This window comes from Lepisma saccharinum, chromosome 2 (genome assembly GCF_977018435.1).
Source record: "Lepisma saccharinum chromosome 2, izLepSacc3.1, whole genome shotgun sequence".
NCBI lineage: Eukaryota > Metazoa > Arthropoda > Insecta > Zygentoma > Lepismatidae > Lepisma > Lepisma saccharinum.
The window spans coordinates 44,062,557-44,088,420 of record NC_139230.1 but is presented as its reverse complement, the minus strand read 5'-3'; the positions used below and the strand labels follow the sequence as shown (position 1 = coordinate 44,088,420).

Below are 25,864 nucleotides of genomic sequence, written 5' to 3'. Positions count from 1 at the left end.
AGAGGGACGAGGCCAGAAAGAAAGAAGGCGCGACAAACCGAGGAAGCTTTAAAAGTGATTACACTTTCAAATAGTTTTTGTTATCTATCTTTAGCGTCATACACATTTCCATTTGGAATTTAAATAAAAAGAAATATTAGGTTTGGAAGTTACATGAATAATAGTACTTTTACCTATTGTGACTGCTTTGTTGTTGTCTTTAAGATGCTAATATGACTAGTGCCACGAAGACATTCATAATGGGGACTTCCGGTTAATACATGGAATTGTTTACATCGTATTTTAGAATACTGTTACCAGGTGTATTTTCCTTCAACAGTTTTGTGAATATGCTTAACAGATTTAGAAATGCATTGTTTAATGTAGTTGGAGGAATCGAGCCTATCCCTGAACTTAGGGATTCAGAAACTCGAACCGATGACAAGACGTTGAGCCCCAAATTTCCATATACAAGACCTCACTTCTTGCAGTTTCATACAGATGAAGAAATTCAAGTGTCCGCGGACCATCATCTGCGTCCCATCATCGTACCAAGAGATATATCAAAATTGCCATGGAATAGCGGATATGCTGAGTAAGATATTTTCAGTATCTTGTAAAATGCATTGAATCTTCAGTTTATATTGCACTCTCTACTCTAGCATCTTGCAGAAGTTACTGAAACTATTGAATTATTTTCAGTATGTTCTAAAAATGCCTCGATATCTAAAGTTTAGCTAAACATTTGCACATCAAAATTTGATTTATGTTGCTGTTGTTTTTTGAGTTGCTGTAGAAAGCTGGAAAAGCGGTTTTATTATTTATAATCCACCCTATGGATATGTCACAGTTGATTCCAGGGAATCTGAAATTAAAAGAAGAACACCCTCTTTGAAAAGAGAAACGTAGCATATGCATTTTCATGTGTACTGTACGTTTTCTACAAGTATAAAGAATATCAATGTATTTTCGAATACCATCAATGATTTAACCTTATATCGCCCTTGTTGAGGTTTTGAAATGTCACAATAAGGGGGGGGGGTGATTCATATACACTAAATAATGCCGGATTATACATGTAACCATACTCTCACGCACACTATGATTTTTTTCCAAATCTGCTTAAAGGTGTATGCATACAAGACAACGAACTAATAATCAGGAATCATCATCGGTATTAATTTACTATTCCACGAACAGATTTCTTCATTTTTACACAAGAAACTGCTTACGGTAATAAGTTCCTGTAACATTGTCTAACATCTGGAAGGTGTTTTCTGTCATGTGGGAATGTATCATAGCAGAAATTCATTATTTTTGTTGAAAATTAATTCTCCGACACACAATAGCCTTTGTCGCATACACCTTCATAGATTATTGCGCATCGTGCTTGTTTTGTCGATTGCAGGGTTTCCAACCACGACATTGTTTTCCGAAAAGATGACGTGTCGTGGATGCGTGGTGAAATTCATACCGGGTGTGGAAGACCAGTGGATTTTGTAATTGGGTACTTGAAAAATGGGTAACCCCACAAACCATTGATGGATAGCCCCAAAAACCATTCACGCATATCCCCACGAACCATTTCCAACAAGGTTAGGTTAGGTTAGGCAAGCATAGTTAAAATTTTGTTCGTAAAATAATGCGAAGAAGCTTAAAAAAAATCCACTTCACGAGTATTTTTTGAGTTACGAAGGTTGGAAACACTGCATCAACAAAACACAAGCTCGATTGGCGATGATCTACGAAGGTGTACGCACCATACTGTGTCTTACACAAGTGAAACGACGCAAATAAAGAAGTACTTGTAATGTGAAAATTTGAAATTACTTTCATCAAAAAAATGTGAATACACCTTCAAGGATGTTCCGCGAAGCAGATAGGTAAGTACGAATGTTAAAAGTGACGAAACTAAGAAGTTACATGTGTTTGTGGAATAGTAAATTTTTACCGTGCAATAGTCCTACTTAGTAACAAATAACACAATTAAAAGGTTCATCTCACTAAACATTACTGTTGTTTTTATTACCAAAGACTATTGTACTGTACAGTATGTTACATGTTCGAGAGTGTTCAGTACTAAAACAAAGAATGCTTAGAGTGGGCAAGGAGACAAACGTACGATGTGTACAAACAATCAACTCAGTGGGTGGCAGACATGGACGTCCGCAGGATTTTTTCCAGGGAGGGGTAAGGGTGGTATTTTTTCCCAGGGGGTGGCAAACAAGGCACATTTTCCCCAATAATAGTGTTGTTCCCTCAAAAAAACATGGCTTAAATTTGAATTTATCATATTCATGCAATAATTAACGCACATGATTGTGGTTTGAAATGAAATTATATGTGTGAAATATATAATTTTTGGTTTACTTTCACTTTCCAGGAAGGGGCTATGCCCCCCCTTCCGGATGCCCATGGTGGCACACTATAACCATGCATTCACAATTATCTCGCAAGCGATGTGTGCAAACAATCAACTCAGTGGCGGATCGTAACCAATATTCGCAATTGTATCGGAAATGGTTCGTTTGTGACACCATGTTTACTGAGACATTTTTGCTTCTACTATCAGTACTTTTCACCATTTTAGTTTGCACTACCACTTTTGGTACACCCTGTATTCATGTCTATACACACACACTACATCAACTGGTAACACTTCCGTATAGTGGAAACTGATTTCTTCATTTTTACAGAAGAAACTACTTACGGAAATCACTTTCTGTATCATCGTTGAAGTTCCTCAATGTGTTTTCTTTCACCGTGTAATATTTTTTAGCATGAAATATTTTTTTTCTATAAAAATATCTCTCCGACATGCAATTCCTCTTGCTTCCATTTGCTTCTATACGTCAGGGATGGTCCATGTGTTTCATGACGTAACCTCCTGTCAATGTTTCCAAACACGCCCTTTTGTTGCAAGTTTTTTTTTATTTTTTGAAAATTCAAATCGTGCTTACCTAACCTAACCTTACCGGAAATGGTTTGTGGGACTAACGCCAGTGGTTTGTGAGGCTAACGAGGTATTTGCATAATTTCAAATCTGGCACGAAATTAGGTAATTTTCGGTGAAGAAGGTTGGAAACACTGTATACACACTCCAAATCGACAAAACGCTTCCACAACGTGCGATGAACCAGTACGCTATCGCCACATTGGTAAAACTTCGGTATGGTCCCAACAGATTTCTTCATTTTTACACAAGAAACTACTTACGGAAATGAGTTTCTGTAGCATTTAGAAGTTCGTGGAGGTATTTTCTTTCATCGTGGCATCTATTTCACTGGGAAATCATGTTTTTGAACAGAAATATCTCTCCGACGCACAATTGTCGTTCCTTTCATTTCCTTGCACTACGTGAACCAAATGTTGCAAATGTTTGATGACGTAATTCCCTGTCAGTGTTTCCAACCATGCCGTTTTTTTCAAGAAGATGACAATTTTAACTATGTTTGCCTAACGTAACCGAATCTAACCTAACCTTGCCTTGCATGGTTTGTGGGGCTATCCGTGCATGGTTCGTGGGGATTTTTCGGTTGACAAGGTTGGAAACACTGCATACCCAATGATGATGTACCATGCTAGTCAAGCTGTCTCTCCATATTGTGTCTTACGGAAGCGAAATAAGGAACAACAATAATCACTCCTCATGTCACAAATTGAAATTATTTTGGTGAAAAAAGCAAAATACCACCTTGAAGAATCTTTCGGAATGCAGAATAGGTAAGTATAAATGTTAAAATTGATGAAAGAAACGAGTGAGAGGTGTTGGGACCATACCGAAGTTTTACTGCCACATTCTGTGTTACAGAACCGGAAAAAGGAAAAACAGTGAGTACTCGTAGATTTAAAAAATAGACATTATTTTCATTAGAAATTCATTATTACACCTAAAGAAATGTTCCGCAATTTAGAATTGTACGTTAGCAATGTAAAAAAGTGCGAAAGGAATGATTTCTAGGTGTTTCCACTATACGGAACTAGTACCCATCAACTAAGTGATTACTTACTGTGTTTTTTGTAGAAAATGATTTTCCCCTTTCCGTATACTTCTATATGCATATTAGTTTGCAAGCTATCAATTGTTTACTGTTGTCTTGGATATGACATCTCGAGATGCTTTTATTGTTAGGTAATTCAGGTGTAGAGCTCTTAGAATTAAAGTAACAGTAACAGTTCCGAATGTTTAACAATTTTTCACAAGTTTTATAGCAATATTAGGAGGTGCTTAAGAACACTGGAAATGATTGTGGGACTAAGTTCGAAGCTTGGAGAAACTAATTAGCACAGTTAAAGCTTAAGTAGGTATTAGTTACAGCAGAAATTATGATTTGAAATGTAGCTTGCATGAATAGGCGTTCTTGGTTTCCGATCGACTCGGGACACAAGTTTTTTGCAGATTTTCATGCGAGGCTCAAAGCGGGTTTTGTGTTCAAAGACCAAATACAGTAAAACCTGTCTATCCCGGAACATGATGGTTCCGAGCAAAATTTTCCATCTTATACAGGGTTGACTTTAAATACCGTATAGAGCGCTGCAGGAAATAATAGGAAGACAGATTTACATTTCACATTACTTATAATGTAGAGTACTAATGCATGTACGTACATGAATAAAAATGCGATACATTCATCAATTTCATCATATCATTACTCATCCCCATCTTCGCAAATTATCCAAAAGTGGCACAAAAAGCGAAGTAAAATGGACACTCACAAACATCCATGCCCATGCCATGATTCGAACCCGAGACCCCTGGCATCCTAGCGTGATGTGCATAGAGAGAAAGAGAAAGATTGAAAGATGGAATAAGAGAGGTGAAGAAAGATTGAGATAAAAGTGAAGAAAAATAAAAAAAAAACAAAGAGAGATAACAAGAAAAATAGAAAGATGATGAAAGAACAGAGGAGAAATAGACGTAGAAAGGTGGAGAAAGAGGGTAAGAGATGAAAGAAAGAAACGGAATCGTAACAGCTAGAGTATTGTAGCACATTCTTTCATACCGACAATGTTACCGATAAGCGAGTGACAACAGAGGCGTGTTCCACTTACAGTATTGTTTACTTGCGAGCGAAAAAAATAAAGGAAGAAATTTCAGTCTTATTGAGAATAAAAACATCTTGTTGGTCTTTAAATGGTGTTCCGTTTCCGCGTTAAGGATGTTTCCACTTTAAGCAGGTTATTTTCAGGTATAAAATCGGTCTGTTCTGGGTACTTTTTTTTCCGTATTTACAGGTTTCCTTCTTATAGAGGTTCCGGGATATGCAGTTTTTACTGTATTACTAAACATTCAAGGGTATACGCTTATGTCCTGGTGCCTTTAAATAAACCAGGACGTCAGTTGCTCTGAATTGATGGGTTCCCCTGCTTTTCCTTTCTTTAAATTCTTTATTGATAATATACAATTACATATATACTACAAAAGAAAATAAAAAAAATAAAACAATGTTATACACATAATTTGGTAACGATATATTTTATGTTATAATAGTTAAATGTGTGTTAATATTAAGACTTATTTTGGCATCCAGAACAAGTCATCTCTGTCAGCATGAGGATAGTATGGAATTTGGTTAATTATTGTATGCAAGTTATTTTATGTTATGTTTTTATATTTTATTCTTGGGGGGTTGCGAGTAAGTAAGTGAAATAAACCATTCAGAGATCCAGAACAGTTGTAAATATGTTGTGAATGAATATATAGGTACTAGGTCCGGTGATGAGGTAATTGTTTATTAGTTGGGTTGTGTGAATAGAAATTTGTTTGGTTTACACTTTGCAATAGGGTGTTTGATCCACTCTGGTTTCCAGACTAGGTCATATTTCTAATATTCCGTGTTTGTTTATTTATTTTATTTAGTACATGGAGATGAGTTTTGTGGATATACAAGAACACAAATGTAAGGATACATAAGTAATATGACAGATACATACATGTTAACATACAACAATGTATACTTATAGAATTAATATAATTGTGGAATTAACTTCATTTTTGGCTGTTTGATGTAAAAAAAAGAATATATCTATATTGTTACAAATAATATTAATGGAATCCAATAAGGTGGAAATAGAACTAAGTCGAATGACATTATTATGATTATTTTTAGAATGAAAATTAAATTGAAAGTGAGACTTGAATTGAAAATTAAAATTAAAGTGGTAAATTTAACAAGAATTATAATGATTTTGATTATATTTATTTAACACAAATTCATAGATTTCATTTATTCTAGTTTCATGTTTTTATTTAAAAATTTCATAACCTGATCTGATTCAGGCCTCCTGGGGAACCACTGGTATCCAGCGGTATTCTAGTCTGTCAGTTCGATATTTCTTCATTTACGGTTTCTGATTTTCAAGAGTTAAGCAAGAAACTGTCTACTCTCTCGGGTACTTCTTCCTCCTCTTCCGATCCTTGTTCTTGCGAGGTTGGAGATGGCTCCAGGGGAAGGATCTGGCTCCTACGTCTTGTCGATCTTCTGGGTATGGGTACTTGAGGTGGAGGGGGTGGCGGCATCTGTTGTATCCTCATCTGCCGTCTGTATCGTTGTAATTCCGCTTCGGAAACCAAGTCGGCGAGTTTGTTTAACTTTTGTTTATGCTAACCTCGCAGCAATCGGAAAGTGTTGGTGCCGGCAGAGCTCACCTAGCCTGCACAATTCTCTCATTGGACGTAGGACAGAAGAATACCCTATGTTCTGGCGTGTCTATCTCATCTTGCCATGTGGGACATCTATCTGTTTCCCGCTTACCAAACTTCTTGAAATAGGTGCCATAGGGGCCATGTCCCATGAGGAAGTGCACCCGGCCTCTTGATTGTAGTAAGTCTTTCTGGATCACTTTTTCCCGTGTACTTGGAATGAACTGATGAAGTCTTCTGCCACTGTCCGATGAATTCCATGCCTTGTGCTATTCCAGGTTGACCTTTTTTATTTCTTGGAATGTAGGATAAAAGTTACCCGTTAAGTCAATTATGTCCCTTTTATGCCCTCTTTTAAAATGGTAGGACAGGACCCTTTGTTTTATTTCGTAATCCACTGGCAAGAGGCTCATAATAATAAATAAGGCATGTGTTGGGATGGTTTTGAAGGCACCAGTTAGTCTGAGGATCACTTTCCTCTGTGAGGAACTTAGCTTCTGTACGTATGTTGATTTACTAAGTGATTTGGCCCATGCGGATGCTCCAAACGCAATGACTGAGTTATATATGGAAATTAGGTATGTTAATCATAGAAGCCACAAAGAAACAGCCATGCCCAGGTCAGGAGTCTACCTGGGATATTTGGTGGTGAGTAGGGATCGTACCAAGAAGAGCCAGAGATCGGGCTGTAAAATTCAAGACAAGACCAAGAGAGGCTGTAAAAATCAAGAGAAGACTGAAGTGAACAGTTATAATAATTGAGATTAGAATGAGAGCATTCCCTTCAAAATAGAACTCTGAAAAGTATAGAAGAGACTGACATGTGTCCGAGACTCTCGATTTCATTTGAAACTTTAGTAAAATAATGAAAAAAATCATGTAGAATCTACTTTACTATGCGATTTCCTCGGATAAATAACACATTTTGTGCATAATAATTGCAATGATAATATTCATGGTAATTGTGAATCTCTGGCCGTATTTTTGAAAGTTGGTTTCATCGAAACTATGTGTAAAAAAAAAAGCATTATTAATAAAATAAATTTATCTTAATAACCTCAATATGCTGTGAAAGTTTGTGCTGTGATCTGTTGTACAGGGTGTGCGAAAAGTCACCCGACTGAGACTTTGAACATACGTAACTTTTGTACAAAAAGCGATAGAGGCATGAATCTTACACTGGGTATTAACTTTTTCCTATGTGTATATTTTTGAAACATTAAACAAGAAAATCATGTTCTACATGAACATATGCAGAAAAAATTACTAAGGTGTAAAAAAAGTTTTTGTACAAAGTAAAAACAAGCATGAGTAAATAGACAGATGTGGGGTCGCTTGCTATAATTTTCGATGTGTATCAATTGTCTTGGTGAGTTTTTAATCAAACTGGTAAAACAACACTACATTTTTACTAATTTTATGCATTACAGATGATTTATAGAGTTAATTATGACATATTCATAAAAAGTATGTTTTTTCAAAATTGCGAGATGTGCTTGCAACATTGGTCATGTCAAAAGCTAATCTACTTATCTTTTTGCACAAAAAATTTCAACTCTTTTATTTCATCTGGTCATTGAATGAATAACATAGCCAGATTTCCGGCACACCTGGTACTGCCCTCTAACATGACGAATGTAATTGTAATTTATGTTGCCAGTATATCTCGCAATTTTTTTAAAAAACATACATATTTATGAATATGTCTTAATTTACCCTAAAACTTCTTTTACAAGTTTGATAAATACCCACCAAAACCATTGATACACATCGAAAATCATTGCAAGCGACTCCACAGCTCACTTTTATTCATGTTTGTTTTCACTACATACAAAAATACACTAAAGTTGCTGACCAAGGCAGTTTATTAAAAATTAAAAACACTTTACACGTAACATTTCCACCCTATATCAGCATCTCCTCAGACAAAGAACTAAACTAGAAGAACTTTAGATTAGTTCTTCATCTCAGGAAGACCCTTATATAGGATGGAAACTTTGGAATTTGATGTCATGGATTTGATTAATTTTTGGTATACATGCTTCTTATCATCTGTGTCCCTCATGGAAACATAGTCTTTCTTGCCAGACATTTGCCCGCTAACTTCATCACTGCAGTAAAAACCTTTAACTAATGAGGCTGTTTCTTCTGGTAAAGTTTTACCAGGTCTCCCTTCTTTTGGACGAGTTTTTTTTGCTTTCCTTGCTATGTAATTACTAACACCAAACTCCTTTTCAATTTTTCCTCATGACCAACTTTTGGGCAAAATAGACAAAATCATGAACCTTTCATTTTTATTTGCAGTTTTAAATCTCTATTTAAGTTGCTCAAAGATTTCTGATTCTGAATTGCTACAGTGGCATTTTTCTTCATCTTTATCACCTTCTGCATTAAAAAGGGATTCTTATTTTCTTTATCTTTTATCTGCAATACCTTTTCAAACTCTTCAGTTTCTTCTTACTCACTGGCATTCAAGTAGTTGCGCCCTGTATCAACATCCATATATTCTGAATCTTGGTTCTTCTTTATCATCTGGCTCAGAAGGATTTTCTGTTTTTGGAATGATAGCATGCTTTTCCTTCCCCAACTGCAGTCTACAGGAAGTGCAAATTTTCATGTTTTCTTCAATTCCGTAATTTAAAGAAATCATCCAAGCTGCCACATTCCTCAGATCTTTACTACACCAGTGTCCCTTTTTCTTCAAAGGATTACAACAGTAAATGGACTACTTCTTGCCATCCATATCAAGATTTTTTTAAAAAATGAAGACACTAATTTTCACTGCAGGAAAGGGATGACACACTGGAGCTTTAACTGTCTCTCACTCATGATTCCAAAGAGATACGACCTTGAAATTTTGACTCAACCTTCAGTAGATGTGTACCAATATGTGTAAATTTTTTGCAAAAAACCAAGCATGTTGTATATTAAATGAAAACCCTCTTCATAAGCTTTAAAATGAGATAATGCCCAGCCTTGTAGTTGAAACAGGTCTCTTATAAATTGTATTTAAAGCTCCACCAGTGAGCAGTTTTGGGGCAATTTTGTCAGTTTTCAAATTTCAATAACTCACAAACCAGCAACATGAAAAATAAAAAAAAATTTTTTTTTTCTATATTTCAGATGTTAAGAAACATGTATACCAAAATTTAGCCAATTCCATGACATCAAAGGTTTACGCACTGGTTGCTTTTACATGGAATTACCCCTAGGTCAGCAACTTTAGTGTATTTAATATGGGAACCTCTTGTTCACCAGGTATCTCGATCGAGATAACTTTGACATGTTCGTACTTTTTACATCATAATGTCACTATTATTTGCTGGAATTGCGATTTTCTTCTTTTATATTGTTGTTAACACATATATTGCACCATAAGGACTCTTGCATGTCATGGTGTTCCAAAAAAAAAAAAAAAGGCAGGAAAATGGCAGCTTCTTTTGTCAGCTTTTTCTGAAGAAAGAAAGCATTGTGGCCACCAAAGGCTGGAATTTATGTTCCACTACAATAATGCAGTTGAACCTTGATTTGGGAATCTTTTGCTGGTCGGTAGCAGGAGGTTGCCAAGTACTTTCAGTTTTGGCAAAAAGGGGGGAAGTAAGGGGTGGAGGAAGGAGGGTGCATAACAAAGGAAAGGATCAAAATGCAGGAGGAGAGAGAAATCCTTATACTCGAGTACAGGTGTTCGTCACGTGACTGCAATGTGACCGGCAACGTCCAAAAATAAACTGAAAACACACTTCTAAGAAATTCCGTGGTTCTGAGTCACTCACAATCGTGGTTGTGCAGCGAAAAGTTATTGTAATGCGTGGCTGTGCATTGACACAGTGTCAGTGGCGCACAGACATGTCGTTTGGGGGTACAAGTCTTGTTCTATTACTCATATGATAATAGTGCAATTATTTTCTTGTTCCAAATATGCCTGCGATCATTTCCATGTGTATTTTGACAATGTCTTGTACTTTGTTTTCCAGGGGGGGTGGGGGCATTTTTCTTCATAACTATTGGAATTTTCCGGTTCCTCTCCCCCCATATATATACTCAATGTGCATAAATTGTATATAGTCCGAATCTATGGTTCATTCCACATGTAACGATATATCATTCGTCTGTCTAGGACAATTAGCCTCCGATCTACAGTCATCTTAATAAAACTCTGCATTTTGCTAAAAATTGGCCCCGGTCCCGGATGGCTTACATGTCAAAATGGGCTCGGTAATCAAAAGGTTAATTGTGTTGCATACAAAAACTTTTTCTGCATACTGTACGTTTATGAGACTGCATTAATTTAGAATAGATAAAGAAACTTTCTATTTTATTTTAGGGCTGTAAATGCAGGGAAATCTGTATGGAATGAAGATCAGGCATGCTTTAGACAATACATACTGTATAGACCAGAAGGAAGGTCAAAGGGACCAAGAATGACTCCATCAGATACCTCCGATAATAATCCTGCTTCATCATTATCTTACACATATTTTGGATTATTTGATGGACATGCAGGAATTGGAGCTGCAATTGAAGCAGCACAGCAACTCCATCACATTATTCATGTAAGTTATATTGTAAGTCTCTTGAATGTGAATCTTAGAATACTTGTAAGTACCATATTTACTCATATATAATGCCCCCTTTTTTTGAAAATTTTTGGTCCCAAAAACTGTGGTGCATGTCATACACAGAATAATTCAGACAGCCAACATCAAACCATGCATGTTTTCACTTTGTCACTGTGTATGACATATATCAACAGATGTAAATACAAATTACTAGGTTGGATTTCTTTAGTAATAATAGTTTTTAAGAGAAACGCTGTGGAAGTAGAATGGCCATTTTCCATGATTTTCACTTTGTAATGGAATGTTTTGCAACACCGAGAAAAGCAGCACCAAGCTGGCAGAATTTGAGCATGCACCTCTCATCACTTGGGATGTGTATCAGCAGTATTTGTCAGTTGAGAAATGCTAGAATATAAATTCCTGAGCACTGCAAATCCATAACATAATTTTGATCTCGCTTTCTTCTACTACAGAATAAACAAGGTGGTCACAGAAGTGAAAGCTTTGGGATGCTAAACACAGTGGAGCAAGTGGGGGAGGTGACTCATTGTATACACAAGGTGATATTCTCCTCTTGGTCCACATAGTAACAGGTGACTCATTGAATTGGCACGATGTCATTCACTCTTGATCGGCAGGCATAGCAATAGCTTTACAACCTACAACTAAGAAAGCTATTTCTTGAACCTTAAATGCACTGCACATTATTTATGAGATATAATTGTTTCTCACTTTTCCTCATCAAAAACCAGAGTGCTCATTATACACCCACGTGCATTATACTTGCATAAATACAGTAAATTGCTCTTGCTCAGTAATCACAAGTCATGATCTCATGACCCAGGAGCATTAGGGAGAAGTATGTGGCATATGATGATGTTGCTGAAATGCGTAGAATATGTTTGCTTATTTCCTGGAATTTTCTAGCTTATTCAGAAAAAAGAATTGATTTTTAGTGGTGCCCCAGGGTCACTGAAGATTTCATATTGAAAATCAGCATTTACTCACCGAAAATTATAACTTTTTATTTATTTTCCTGAACTGAAACACAGAATACCCTGTTTCCTAAGTAAACAAGTGCAAAAAATAGATATTTGAATACAACCATAAAGTTGTGCTACCGAAATACATAAAATAAACTACCCAAGTACCCATTAGTACCCAAAATATGTAACAATGTTAAACTTTTACACTTACATATAGCCCAATATCATAATACTAATTACTTTTACAACTTATATTCTTTCTTAGTGTGAAATGTTTTCATCAATGCTCTTGACTTGATAGTTGAAAAGATAAATCCATCTCTGGAGTATATACCATCACCACAGAGGTCACAAAAGTTGTCAAATTATTTGAGGGTTTATCAGTCGATACATACAACCTTAGCAGTCTTGCAGCTGTTGTTAGCCACCTAGAATGTTTTAATGGGCCTGGTTTGTGATTCGCTAATTCATCACTGCAGTGTCCATTTGTTACACTAATACACCAATTATAGAGATACCTCTGATCAGTACTTAAGTCTTCAAATTCAACATTCCCAACAAGCTGACAAGAAGAAGGAACATTTATTGGATCGAATTGCACAAGAGGTTGTTTTTCGCAAGTTTGTAGAGCTTTTCTTATTTCCCAAGAAAAATATTTTGGACCAGTTGTGAATCCATCAATTTTCTGAAAGAGATGGCGCAGTGGGAGTTCATTTATATGCAGCAAACAAATAAGCCACTGGAGGGGTCTACCAAGTTCTTTTTTGAGTAAAACAATAACTCCTCCTTTGTTTCCTGTATTCACAATTGTACCATCTCATCCAAAAGCTAAAAGATCGTCCATACTTCCTTCCTTCCTAGCACAGAAGCTCAAGATCTCATTTTTTATAGTGATACAGTGACGTGTCTTATATACTTGGAATTTGGCTCCTGGACTAAAGTCACATGCTATTCTGTTACGTTGCGACCATAATTCTTCACTCCTCTCTTCTCATTAATTCTTTTCTGGTCCTTCCTGCCATCAAAATACAATCCAGTCAGAGTATCCAAACTATCAGCAGCTGTTTAACTGACTTTACTTCTTTTTCCCTTCTAACCTTGTTCCCATCTATCACTTTAGAAACATCTGCATCACTAATAACACCTACATCTTGAAGAACTGCACTAGCAATTTTAGCTGCACTTCTGTCAGATATGCGATGTCTGTCACACTCTCTAGCAAAATTGTTAAGAGGCAACCACATTTGAGTTTCGTTTGAGGTTAATGAGGAATTCGCTGAAGTGGAGGGCATTTCCGATTTGGTTTTAAGTACTTTACTCGTGTTGCTGTCAGTATCTCAACCTTCTTCCTCCAGTTCACTTGATGGACTCTATTGAGGACTACTAGATGCAGCATTGACACTACAGCTTGACAAATGTTTCTGAAGTCTTGCTTCTTCCATAGCTTTTCTTGCTTGCTTCTTCTCCAATTCGTTGGATTTTTTAAATCAGTTTTTCCAATGAACATTTTTCTCGTTGTTCTTTGATCCAAAAGAAATTCTCTTTCTTGAATAGGTACTTTCTTCTCTCTAGAACAAACACAGGTTGAAAAGTCTTTACACTTGCAACACGATATATCAAATAATGTAGAGTTAGCATGTGAGCAATACAATGCAATTTTTTCTTCTAGTTTTCTTCATTTTGTCTACGCTTAAAGGGCTTTAAGAGATTTCGATAGCGTTCGTGAAATGCAACGACTTGCTGATGTGACACTGATGGCAATGAAGCTTTCATCAAAATTCCTACCACTTGGTGAGAAACACTTTCACTAATTTCTTAAACATGAGGTTCCTGAGTTTTTCTCATTTTGCTTTTAAAGGCGGATATGAAGATATAATTTCATCACATCCAGAATTCTCCATGTATCTTTCAATACGCTAAAATAAGTGGAAATATGAAAACTTCGGAGGCCTTGGGGCACCAGAAGAAATTGACCTACAGAGCTGATTTTTTTTTTATTTGACTATCTGATACCAAAATTCAACTTTCTTGACTACAGGCATTTCGGAATTCAAGAAAAAAGAAATTCACTCCACCCTACTGTATATGCATTTCTCGATATTGAGTCATTCTCTCCAAATTTATTAATATCTAGGAAGAACTGTATTGATATTTATGACAACAGGGATCTTCAGTAATTTTCAAGAGCGTAGGAGTCCTGAATCAAACACACTTTGGGAGCCTCAGAGGCAGGAAACGGCAAAGGAAGATGATGATGTAACTGATATTACTCTTGTCAATCAACAGTGGTTGTAATATTACAGATTTCATTTTGTGTGTAAAATTGAAGACAATGACTTCTGCTAAAATTGAAGAAATTATATAACTGTCAGTATAGGCTCTTGTAAAAAAAAATGTATATCACCTTTTTATGTCTTGAGTAATCAGCATGATGAGAATGAATGTTCAATTGATGAAGCAACAAACACGATGAACGTTCATGCCTTACTAGTAAGAATTTGAACCTAGGGCCTTTGACTTTGTAGCGCATTACCGTAACCACTTTGCCACAAGGTTTTGTCTTTTGTTTATGTGAAGATGTCAAACCTAAATTGAATTTCCTGTACTTAGCTATGTAATTAACAACCTAAACATAATTCTAATTACTAGAATTGGATTTGCTCAGTATATGAGTTGCAGAAGTGTAAAGGGTGTTTCTCTCTCTCTCTTGTAAAGAGCATGTAAATGCCAACTTATCTGAATCACAGCACACTCTCAAAGCTGTGTTGTTGAAACGTTCTAGTTGTTGGAACCACAGACAGTCAATGGCAGATTGGTTCGACCAAATAAAATGTAAGTGATGCTTGGTCCAAATATTTTGTTAACATTGATCAACATACTGTGAATATTGTGGATTTTGTTGGTAATCAAATAGTAACTTGCTACTACCTTACAAAAACATCCTGCATTTGATTTCCATCAACTTAGGCATGTATTGAGCCATGACTGCTTTACTGCTACTGGAGTGTAGAGTTGTGCTAATGTTAGTTGAAGTGCATTGTATATAGAAGAGTGGAACATATAAGCTGTTTCTTCACATATTCTGTTTTCAAATTTCTGCTATTCCTTAAATATTGTAAAATTATTTGGGCAGTATAACCATGGTAATATGATATTTGTTCTCTGCTCTGTGCCAAAATTACACAAACCTGCGTAGTTGGTTGCTATTCAGATGATGATGTTGCATTTCTGTACTTGATAGATGTGGTCATAATTAAGAACATGTAAGATTATTGCTGATGTCAAAGGATGTGAGGCGTGGAAATGCCCTGCGACTTGGCTCATCCTGTTAACTTATTCAACTTATATTTCATTGTGAGTGTAAGGCATGTTGCTGTCTCCTTGGATGTGTTACTGCATTCTGAATGTAATGGGAGATGAAGGGACCACATGGCTTGTGGCACATAAACAAAGAAAATGACATACATTTATTTCAAGTTAGGATCTTGGGGGCATCAGCTGATAGAACCACATGTACCCAGCAGCTGCATGCATAAAGTAACTATTTCAGACACCTTCTTACTTGCTTTTTACATTAATACATTTGCTAATAAAAGCAACTCTGACATGTGACCGAAAGAAACGAGGCATGGACTTCAACCCTTGAGTAATCTATCTGGGCCAAGGGATGAAATTAGTGGGATAATACTTTAAAAGCCCCACAAAAATATTTCCTATATTCAGGATAATTTATATTTTTATCAAATAATTTATGTTAAAATGATGGAAGTAAAATGAATAAGATGTTTGCTAATGTATGTCAATCAATTTTTAAATATATTTATTCAAATGTCAAAATGTTCAAGTTTTATGCATGGGAAAATATTCAGTGTATCTTCAGAGAGAGAGAAAGAGAGAGACAAGTAATGTAAGTTATTCAAGTTATGAAATATTTGTCCTTTTGAAATTTATTTTGTGGAGATCTGTAGATAATATAGTGATTTTTAAATGGTATCATAATGATATAAGTTGCAATTACAGTTCTTTTTGGAAAGTTCCATCCATTCTGAAATTTTTTTTGTATTTGTCATGTGAATCTTTGTAGTCAGGTGAGCCTGATAACTCCTTTTTTTGAGTCTGGCTCAGTGACTATCTCAGTTGCAAACACAACAAGGAATGTATGCTGAGAATAGATATAATAGTTTAGAAAAGAATATTCTATGTGTACAACAGGTACACTTTCTGAGTAACACAGTGTTTCACTAGAATAATTTAATTGTTGAAAAGATTCTCTTAGGTTATCGACCAGGTGAGTTATGGAAAGCTTTCGAGAGCTAACATCACTCTCAATTCACCTGGTCAATAGCTCGAGAGAATCTTTTCATCATTCATCGCCAGGAAAGCTTCAAGACTTACTTTCAATAATTTAATTGTCTTAACCTGTAACTAATAATTTTGCAGTTTAATGCTGCAATTTAATATTGTGTTATTTTCATGGGATTCTAAGTTATTTAGTGTAGATCAGCGATTCTCAAACTGTGCTTTCCATGAAAAATCCCTTGTCACACCTTCATACTTGCAAAGTTGCCTCAGTGACTAGTTTTGAGCATCCTGACTCCCTGATGCAACTTAGCAGGCAAAAGAACACAAGACCTATCGTATCTGCCAAAAATGTGAGCTTGTTGCAACATTTTGAAGTTCTATGGTACCGCTCCTGAAATAATAAACTGTCACGGAGTGGCGTTTCACTCACGCTGTTTTTTGATGCTCGATTGTTGGAATTTAAAACACATGATTATACCACAACATTTACTCCAGTTCCTTACCATTTCTTCAGTTCAATTGACTTCAGTTGGTTTATGGAAAGTGTTGTATCCTAAGTCAGGTTGAACAACAGGTGTGGTGTTGAACATTTGCCATGGACCATGGTTCAAGACTGGAACATTGAAACTCCCACCAAAGGCAGGTCCTTCCACAGTGGATGTTTCAGAGCCAGTGCCAGGCCCTTCAAAACCAAAAGATGAGAAAACCCAAGACTTCACAATAGAAGAATGTACAAGTGATACATACACTGGGAAGGAGGAACAAAGTGCTGCTGGAAGCAAAACTCCCGACTTTGCCATTAAGAAACATAAATATGATGAAGGAAGAAACAAGTGCACTTGTCACATTGAGGTTCTGAATTCTCATTGGTTGTAAAAATACAATTTTCTCTTGACTAGTCTGACGAGCATGGAAAAAATGTTGGGGCTATGTGGCCTCATTTTTGGGTGAAAAGGGCTCTGCAGTTTGAAAAGTTTGAGAACCGCTGGTGTAGATAATGGGTGCACAATTTTATCTTCACAGCTAAAGTGAAATTTAGTCATGAAAGAAAATTAACTATTACAAATAACAAAGTTTGAAGTTAGTTAAGAAAAAATAAAAATACTTAAAATTCTAAAGCATAGTTTACAATATCATGATGTAATTTTTCGAAATGGTTGGGAATATTTGCAAAAGAAACAAAAATTGAGTAAAATAAACATAAGCCATATAACTCTATCATTTAATATACGAGGGCTATTTTTTTCTACCTCTGATGGCACCGCCAGGTGGCCTGTGAAGCACTAGGAAGCGAGGTATCACGCAGCATGATTGCTGTCCCCCCCCTGCCACTGCCACTACCACCACCACTGCCAAGGCCAACGCTTCAGTTGAAGCTGAGCGATGTGCACGTAGAGATGTCTGCTAGAATTGACTCTCCCGCCAAGTGCGAGGTGCGTATGTGATGCGATTTCTACAGACAGAGGGGCACAATCAATGCAGCTTCATTCAGTGAGACAATGTGCAGACTATGCACAGCCATCCAGAACAAACAGAGAGGCATGCTGTCTTCAGGCATTGTCTTGCTTCATGACAATGCCCGACTGCTTGGTGCTGCATCAACCCAAGACTTCCTTCAATGATTCCACTGGAAGCCCACACTGAGTGACTTGCACCTTTTCCTGGCGATAAAGAAGTGGTTAGAATGATGGCGCTTTCACACCAACGAGGAGCTTTGAGACACTGTGCAGACCTGGCTCAACAGACAGGCGGCACCTTTTTTTTGCAGAGGGTATTGGAAAGCTACTGCATCGGTATGATAAATGTCTGAATCTTCTTGGTGATTACGTTGAAAAGTAGATTATACATGTATGTAACTTTTGTCAATAAACCCATTTTGAGGTTTTGATTTAATGCCCTATAGGAGGTTAAAAAAAAATAGCCCTCGTAATATTTGGTGCTGTGGTACATTTTGTTTTCATAGTATGACTAAAATACATGTATCATACAACCTCACCTCTTCTTTTCCTGTGACTGACTAATTCAGATTTGAAAGTAAAATTATTCCAGAAGTGTGGTTACGTATCCAATAAATAGAATCACAAAGGAAAGGTTGGCACCCATGCATCCACATTACCCCCTAAATAAGTATGGGTAATATTTTGTACCAAAGATCCAACTGGTTGCTCCTCTCTCTAACCATCCCTTTGAAAATGGTCTGTGTTCCTGCTGTGAAGTTTTGGGATAAAAAAATATTTATGTATGTGCTCCATGATGAAGGGAATATTAAGAAAGAACCTACACAACTGTTTCCCAGCTGTTATGAACAGCAATTTGAATTTTGTTCTATGAGTAAAGCACTGGGTAAGTGTAGGAAATTAGACAAAATAATTTATTTGGACATATTGAGTGCATGATGATGCTACAATATATTATGCACTTTTTGTAAATGGTTGCCGTATTTATTGAGGCGTTTGTCATAGTGATAAGAGTTTTGTAGTACTTTCTTTCTTGAAGAAACTCTCTGCCAAACCTTTCAGCATTAAAGAGGAAAACAATGTTGGAAACTGTGTGTGCAATTCAGAAATTGTGAGTTGCCTGTTTTCCTGAATTTCTGCATTCCTTTTTTTCTTCAAACTAACTATATCCAAAGAGAGCATTATCCATTTCTTCCATCATCATGCACAGTGGTACTCCCTCCCTTAAGGGCATGCATTCGTTTGGCTGTGAACTGGGGCGCCTGCCCCCCATGCCCCACTATGATGCCATCACTAGTTCCGGCCCACATAGACCAACTTTTGCCATGATTATACATTTTACACGTGGCGTGATATTGTTTATAAAGCCTGCATCACCCCACCCCCTCTTATATCCCCAGCTACTTTTTTAGCGCCATGTTGGCATGAAATTGACATAATATTGTTATCAGGGAATCCTTTATTTTCGATTTCATATGACCATCGGTGGATCATTGAGATGGGTGATGTCACTGGATCTAGATGGTGAAATCTAAACATAAATTGTCATCAATTTAGAGTTAACAGTAATAGCAACACCCCACCCCTTTGACAACTAACATTACCCTGGAAAGCACTTTATCCAGCCTTTGTAAATCTAGCTAGCTCATTGAAAGTCAGTTTTAACTCCATTTAAGGTGAAATTTAGCTCTTTTATGTGCATCAGGTTTGGCAATACTGCCAGGATGGCCGTAGGAGGCAAGGAGAAATGCATTGGGCTTATGGGAGCATTATTTGATCTCTTGGGAATATCAAACTTCTGATCAGGGACATAGCTAGGTTGATCAGTTTGGGGGGCCCCAAACGTAAGATTTTTTCTATCAAACTATTATAAATTAACAAACTATGTATACACCATATAGGCCTGTACTGTATACATACATTATATTATATATGTATGTATATATATAGTCTTGTAAAGAAAAGGTGCAAGGGCCTCCCCAGTGGTGCATGGTAGCATCGTCGCCTTGTAATAAAGGGGTTCCGGGTTCGATACCCGGTGGATGCTCATAGTGGTTCGGATCCCACTTTACACTGTAGAACCAGTCCTGATTAGCATTACTGTGTATAAAGTGGACTTAAAACACCAACTCAATCAATCAATCAATAAATTGGAAAGGAACATCATTTTCTTCTGTAGCACCCAACATTCTACGGATGTACTCTCGTGAAATCCACAGCCATTATTCAGGAAACTAAATGCAGAATGAACTCATTAGCTTAATTGCTGATACACCAAGAACAATGTTATTAGTCTTTAGATTTGAAAATTTGCTGGAAGAAAATTGAGAAGTAGATAAAATCCTTTTTTGTGGTTTTAGATATAAAGTGCAGGAACCAGGTTTACAAGTATTGGCAACAGTGCAAATATGAAATGTGTGCGTAATGAGTTCAAGCTAGGCATCTCATGTATACAGTTCATGCCGGAATCGAATCCAGTATCACTTGGTTCAAGGCGACCGGGTTAAGCACTATTCTAAAGGGCGGGCCCGAGTCTTCTATGGCATCTGATTGTTCACTTGGGAAATGATGACGATAAGAAATTATATGCACACGTCTCATTTCTTAAAATTAATCTTATTTGTGTGTGGAGAACTGAACATATGATGGCACTGGATAAGACAAAGTTCCCACATGCTCAAATAATTATGCTCTCATCTTTGGTTCGACAGGTTCAGCAACCTGCCCGAGTTCGATTCCCGATGGAGGCACATAGTTGTTTGGATCTCACTTTAAACTGTAGGTCCAGTCCTGATTAGCCTTACTGTGCATAAAGTGGACTTGAAACACCAGTTCAATTAATCAATCAATCGAAAGGTTCAATTTCGATCCCTGGTGGTCAGGCCGGTAGCCATAATTTGATTTCAGAAGGGGCTTATCCCTTATCGGTAGCCGCCATCTAAAGACGAAAAGGTTGGGGGGAGGAGTAAATGTGCTGAAGATGAATTTATATATGGTATATTGCAATTTACCATATACAAGATGTTTAATTCTATTAATGAAGTAAATTTAATTACTACTACACATTATTAAATTCAGATATTTGTAGGATATCGGAATTGGACTGCAGTCCCCGAGTCCTATGTGCCTGCTTGTATTAGTTCCAAAATTTCTGTGCTGTTCCAACATCATGAGGACAATTTGGGAAGTACTTGAAAGTGATATGGAAGCAAATTCTGTTCTCGAAACTATGGGACTCGATGAGATGACCACGCACAACCGAATGAAAGAACTCTTCGCAGGCCTTGTCCCTCAATATTAATTTTAGTGACTAATTGTAAGTTTTTCTCGGCCTCCTCGATGACGCAGTGGTAGCATCGCCACCTTGTAATCAAGGGGTCCCGGGTTTGATACCCAGTGGAGGCAAATAGTGGTTCGGATCCCCGATTAGCCTTACTGTGCATACAGTGGACTTAAAACACAAACTCGATAATTGGAAGGTTTTAGAAGAACTAAACATGACTTTTTATGCATCGTACAACTTTGCTTCTTTTCACCCTACTTTTACAGTTCTTCTTCCTAAGAATTCCATTAAGAACATGCTACGAAACCAGAGGTCCAAGGTTCGGACATTGGACAGGTGTGGTTGTATCATGTCTGTCCCATCGCCATTCCTTCGGCTCATCATTCATCCTCATCGTCGCATTTAACCCAAGAGGTAGAAAAGCGGAGCAATATAGAAATATATAAATGATTGATTTGGTTTATTTTACTTTGCTTTTCCGACACTTCTTAGCTAATCGTGAAGATGAAGATGAAAATGAGTGATGTGAAATTGATGAGAGAACCATCATAAAGAACACACACGCCCAGTCCGGGATTCGAACCCAAGACCCCTGCATCGTAGTGCAGATTGTTAACCACAGCACAACAAATAAAAACAGAAAATGCTTGATAAGTTATTTACTTCTCCATAACTCATGATTATATTATATAACTATTATTCGCTGTATGACTAGGGATTAATTATATGTATATGTCTAATCAACCTTGCCACCTAAGCAGCAGCAGCTTCCGCATTTGCAGGTGGAGGCTAAATGAAGAAAAATCACAGAAAGTCAGAAAGATATACAAATTTTGTGGCATAATACTTATAGAGAATGGAGACGGCTGTAAAAACAATTGCTACATACCTAGTTTCCTTCCTTAATTGAAACGTGGTTTATTCTTCATTATACATGAGATCGAACCCAGGATCTTGCGTGGTAGTCAGACTCTCTTTTAGAATGCCAATATGTTGGATATTTGGCCGATCCTGATTCATTGTCTTTAGAGGAAGACAATCTGGCAGCTTCTCATTTGACATTTTACTCGCGATGTAGGAAAACGAGATCACAAACACTTCGTGATGATATCTTCTCGTGTTTACAGAAGTTTACCACCGCTCGGACCACAAATCCTACTTCAAACTATCTGACAGATATCAACTGCCCACCAAATCAACAGATGAACCGACCGCTTCGATGTTTCTCCGAATTTTCAGAAAGTGGCCTTTCCCCTCGTTTGCAGGGCAGGTCATTAGCAGGAGGGTTGAGTGCATGTGAGAGGAACCGCAATGTCATTCATCCCCGTGCCGAAAAAGGGATAAGCAATAGAATTCTGTTCTTGGAATTTGAAACGCATGGGGATATATTTTCTGAACCATAAAATAATTAACCCAGAAATTTCTAGCCACCTGTAGCTAAATCTTCCTGTTTGTGTTGTCCTTTCGGCACCCATGGTGCCATTTCAGGGCCAGATGAAGAGAAAGTGCGGGTTTTGTGGGGATCCTGGATCTGGTGTGCAGCAGGAAGGAAAAGTGCATTTTCAGTAGGTATCAGACTTCCCTGACCGGTGCAGACCAGAAAACCATTAACTACATCCCCTCCCAATACATCTGTTTGTCTTCAACAAGCAAGAAACATGGAAATAAGAAACAAATGCCTTGCTTGGGTTTGTGCTACTGAAAATTGAAGAAGTGTTTCAAACTGCAAGCAAAATTTACTGAAGAATTATTTTGCAATATTTGTCATCAAAGTAAAATTTCCAGCAAATACAGAACAGTTTGCTGGGGGTCAGTGCCCCCGCGTGCTCCCCCCTAACGATGTCCCTGCTTCTGATGGAATTGAAAAAAAGATATCAACGGGAAGAAGGCAGTTTGAAGATGCATTTCACCACCGGAAAAGTTGAAACTTCCATTTGATTAGCCGTAACTTGATGTTGAAGTTGATTCCCCATAAGGAATACATGGGATTCTGAAAATTCTTATTCATCATATTTTTCTAACATCTTGTCCAGCTTAATAATCAACCTAAAAAGATGCTTCTACTTGCAACGTGGAGAGAAATTCATATTCTTGGGTACACCTAGGTTTTTTGTAGTAGCAATGCCCATTCGGCCGAGGTTGAAATAAATGCACAATTGGTGTGTAACTGTAACTTCTCCCCTTAAGCCAGCCTCTGTGGTGGAGGCACTACGATGCTAGGGGTCCTGGGTTTGAATCCCAGGCTGGATATTGGTGTTTTTGCGAGTGTCCATCAATTTCATCATAACACCATTAATCTTCATCCTTGCAATTAGCCAAAAGTGGCAGAAAAGTACAGTAAAATCAACCAAATCAATCGATCAACCTCCCTCCCTTAAAATTCTGTCACCATTTCATCACATTTCCTTCATTCATTACACCTAAACAATTTTCTTGTAATTTTCTGCTGCACTCACATTTTTTGCATGTAAAAATCTTACCATTGACTGCTCATTACAGGTGATGGAATTGTTATTTTCATGTCCATTATAAAGGAACACTACTATAGAACAATATTACACACACATATCCACGTAATACCAAGCAACTACACATGCCAAGTGAGTGCTACCGTTGGCCTAGGCAACCACTATGAACATTAATTTTCTTAGTTTTTGGCTGTGCCTCGTATACTAGAATCTTTAAGTTATGTAGGAGAAAGGTGCATGGGATTAGGCTTGTCAACTTGTAAGATTAATTTTTTATTGTTTTATAGATCATTTACAATTTTGTTGTATAACTGTTAATCATTTCTTTCACAGGAGAAACTAATTGATATTTTTGATCATCTGCTTCCACCTCTGGAAGGAGAAACCATTTCAACTTCCTCCAAAGGAACAGCTATGTATTTTCCTGACAAGGAAGTTTCAAAGGAGTCACTAATTGTAGGAGCACTAGAATCTGCATTTTGGGATATGGTAAGCCATTGTTTACTTTTAACATTCTTTAAATTTTAGTTGATATAATGAGGGGGCTGAATCTATAAGTGACGCACTTTCAGAAGTACAATCAAGACTTTTTTTTTTATTACTCCGCCAAGAGTCAGAAACTGACAGTTAAAGGTCTGAGAGTTTGGTTTCCATTGGGAGCATATGCCAGTGAATCAGGCCTTGCTTAATGTGAGCTTGAAGCAGCTTTTAAACTTTCCAAGATACACTGTTATTTTATTTACCATAGAGTCCCAGTAATTCGAGGTGGACGGGACCAGGATTACCTCAAATTACAAAAACCTTGGACTATATGGAATAACCTATGAAAAGTCAAAAGAGGCAAAAAAAGAGTATTGTTATGAATGTTTGTACTTACATTGTCTAGTATAGCACTAACAATGATGCTATGAGAAAATATAGTTAAACAATATTGAACTTATACTTTAGAAAATGGTCATGTGTTTTGTGCTTCAGGACGTTGCATTGTTTCTGAACAGCAATTTCACACCATTGACTGAATAATAAATTATTAGTAGGTATTGCCTCGGTCTGTTGTTCTACATAGCATATTTCCATTTCCAACACTTTATTATTATTATTATGTATAATGGGGCATTTCAGTCACCACACATCCATTTGATAGATTGATAAATTATGTAAATTATACAAATTTTCATTCAGTATTATTCATAAATATTCACCATTTATCATTTGTTGGGGAGTGTTAATGTGTGTCTATTTAATTACAGTATTCCACAATTTCTACATTGTGATGTTTCCTTGTTTTGTTTCTTGTGGTGTTTTAGCAACTCAGATATTTTCTTCAAATACAAAAGCTTCACTGTATGTACACCTTAAAACCTACCACTAGTGTAACTAATGAAGCAGAGAATTATTAATTCTAGTTATTAATTAACTATTAATTTATTGTAGGAAAAATTGAGAATTAAATAGAAAAATTTACATATATTTTACAGATTTGAGTTTATGTTTTACTGTACAGAATTTTGATAACTTGATGCATAGAATTAGAACTTGGTGAAAGTCTTTGGATGTATTGTATAATATCTGTAAAGATGTGTAGTGCAATCACTTTAATTTAATTCATAAAATGTATGTATGCAGTAGAAAGTAAAACAGGGTTACAATAACAATATTTCCTCAGTGTTTGTTTTTTATTTTACTTTCCAGGATGAACTTATAGCAGAGGACAAGCGAAAATATAAAGTTAAAGGTGGATGCACAGCACTAGTAGCACTATTTATTTTAGGGAAATTGTATATTGCAAATGCAGGGGACTCAAGAGCTGTACTATGCAGGAATAATCGTGCCTTTCCACTGTCAAATGATTTTACTCCTGAAACAGAAAGACAGAGAATTCGGCAACTGGTAAACATTATATTATATATATATATTCTATTTGTATTCAGAGTACTGAAATTGTAATTTAATTTTGTTCAATAATGGTAAGTGTTTGAGCAAAGTTATGAATAGATTTTCATGAGATCCAAGATATGCCAGGTAGCTTTTCATAAGGTGATGCTTAGTCAGTGCAACCAAACCCCATCAACTTGTAAGTTGGTTGTGGTTGGGTAGACTGTCTGATCTTCATTTCAAACTTTAAAAGTACAAAGGCAAATTTTACTCTTTTTAGCTCAATTACTTTCACCCAATATCGAGTGAAAC

General features: G+C 36.7%; 1 protein-coding gene across 1 annotated transcript in view; it reads left to right on the top strand.

Moving 5' to 3' along the window:
- The first annotated feature begins 231 nt into the window (after positions 1–231).
- The window catches only part of LOC145984016 (protein phosphatase 1H), a 47,315-nt gene continuing 21,682 nt past the window's right edge, over positions 232–25,864 (top strand). Inside the window, exons 1-4 of the mRNA XM_083117325.1 lie at positions 232–574; positions 10,947–11,175; positions 24,011–24,166; positions 25,370–25,567. Of these exons, the coding sequence (XP_082973451.1) occupies positions 261–574; positions 10,947–11,175; positions 24,011–24,166; positions 25,370–25,567 (897 nt within the window). The 5' untranslated portion in view covers positions 232–260. The remainder of the gene's footprint in view (positions 575–10,946; positions 11,176–24,010; positions 24,167–25,369; positions 25,568–25,864) is intronic.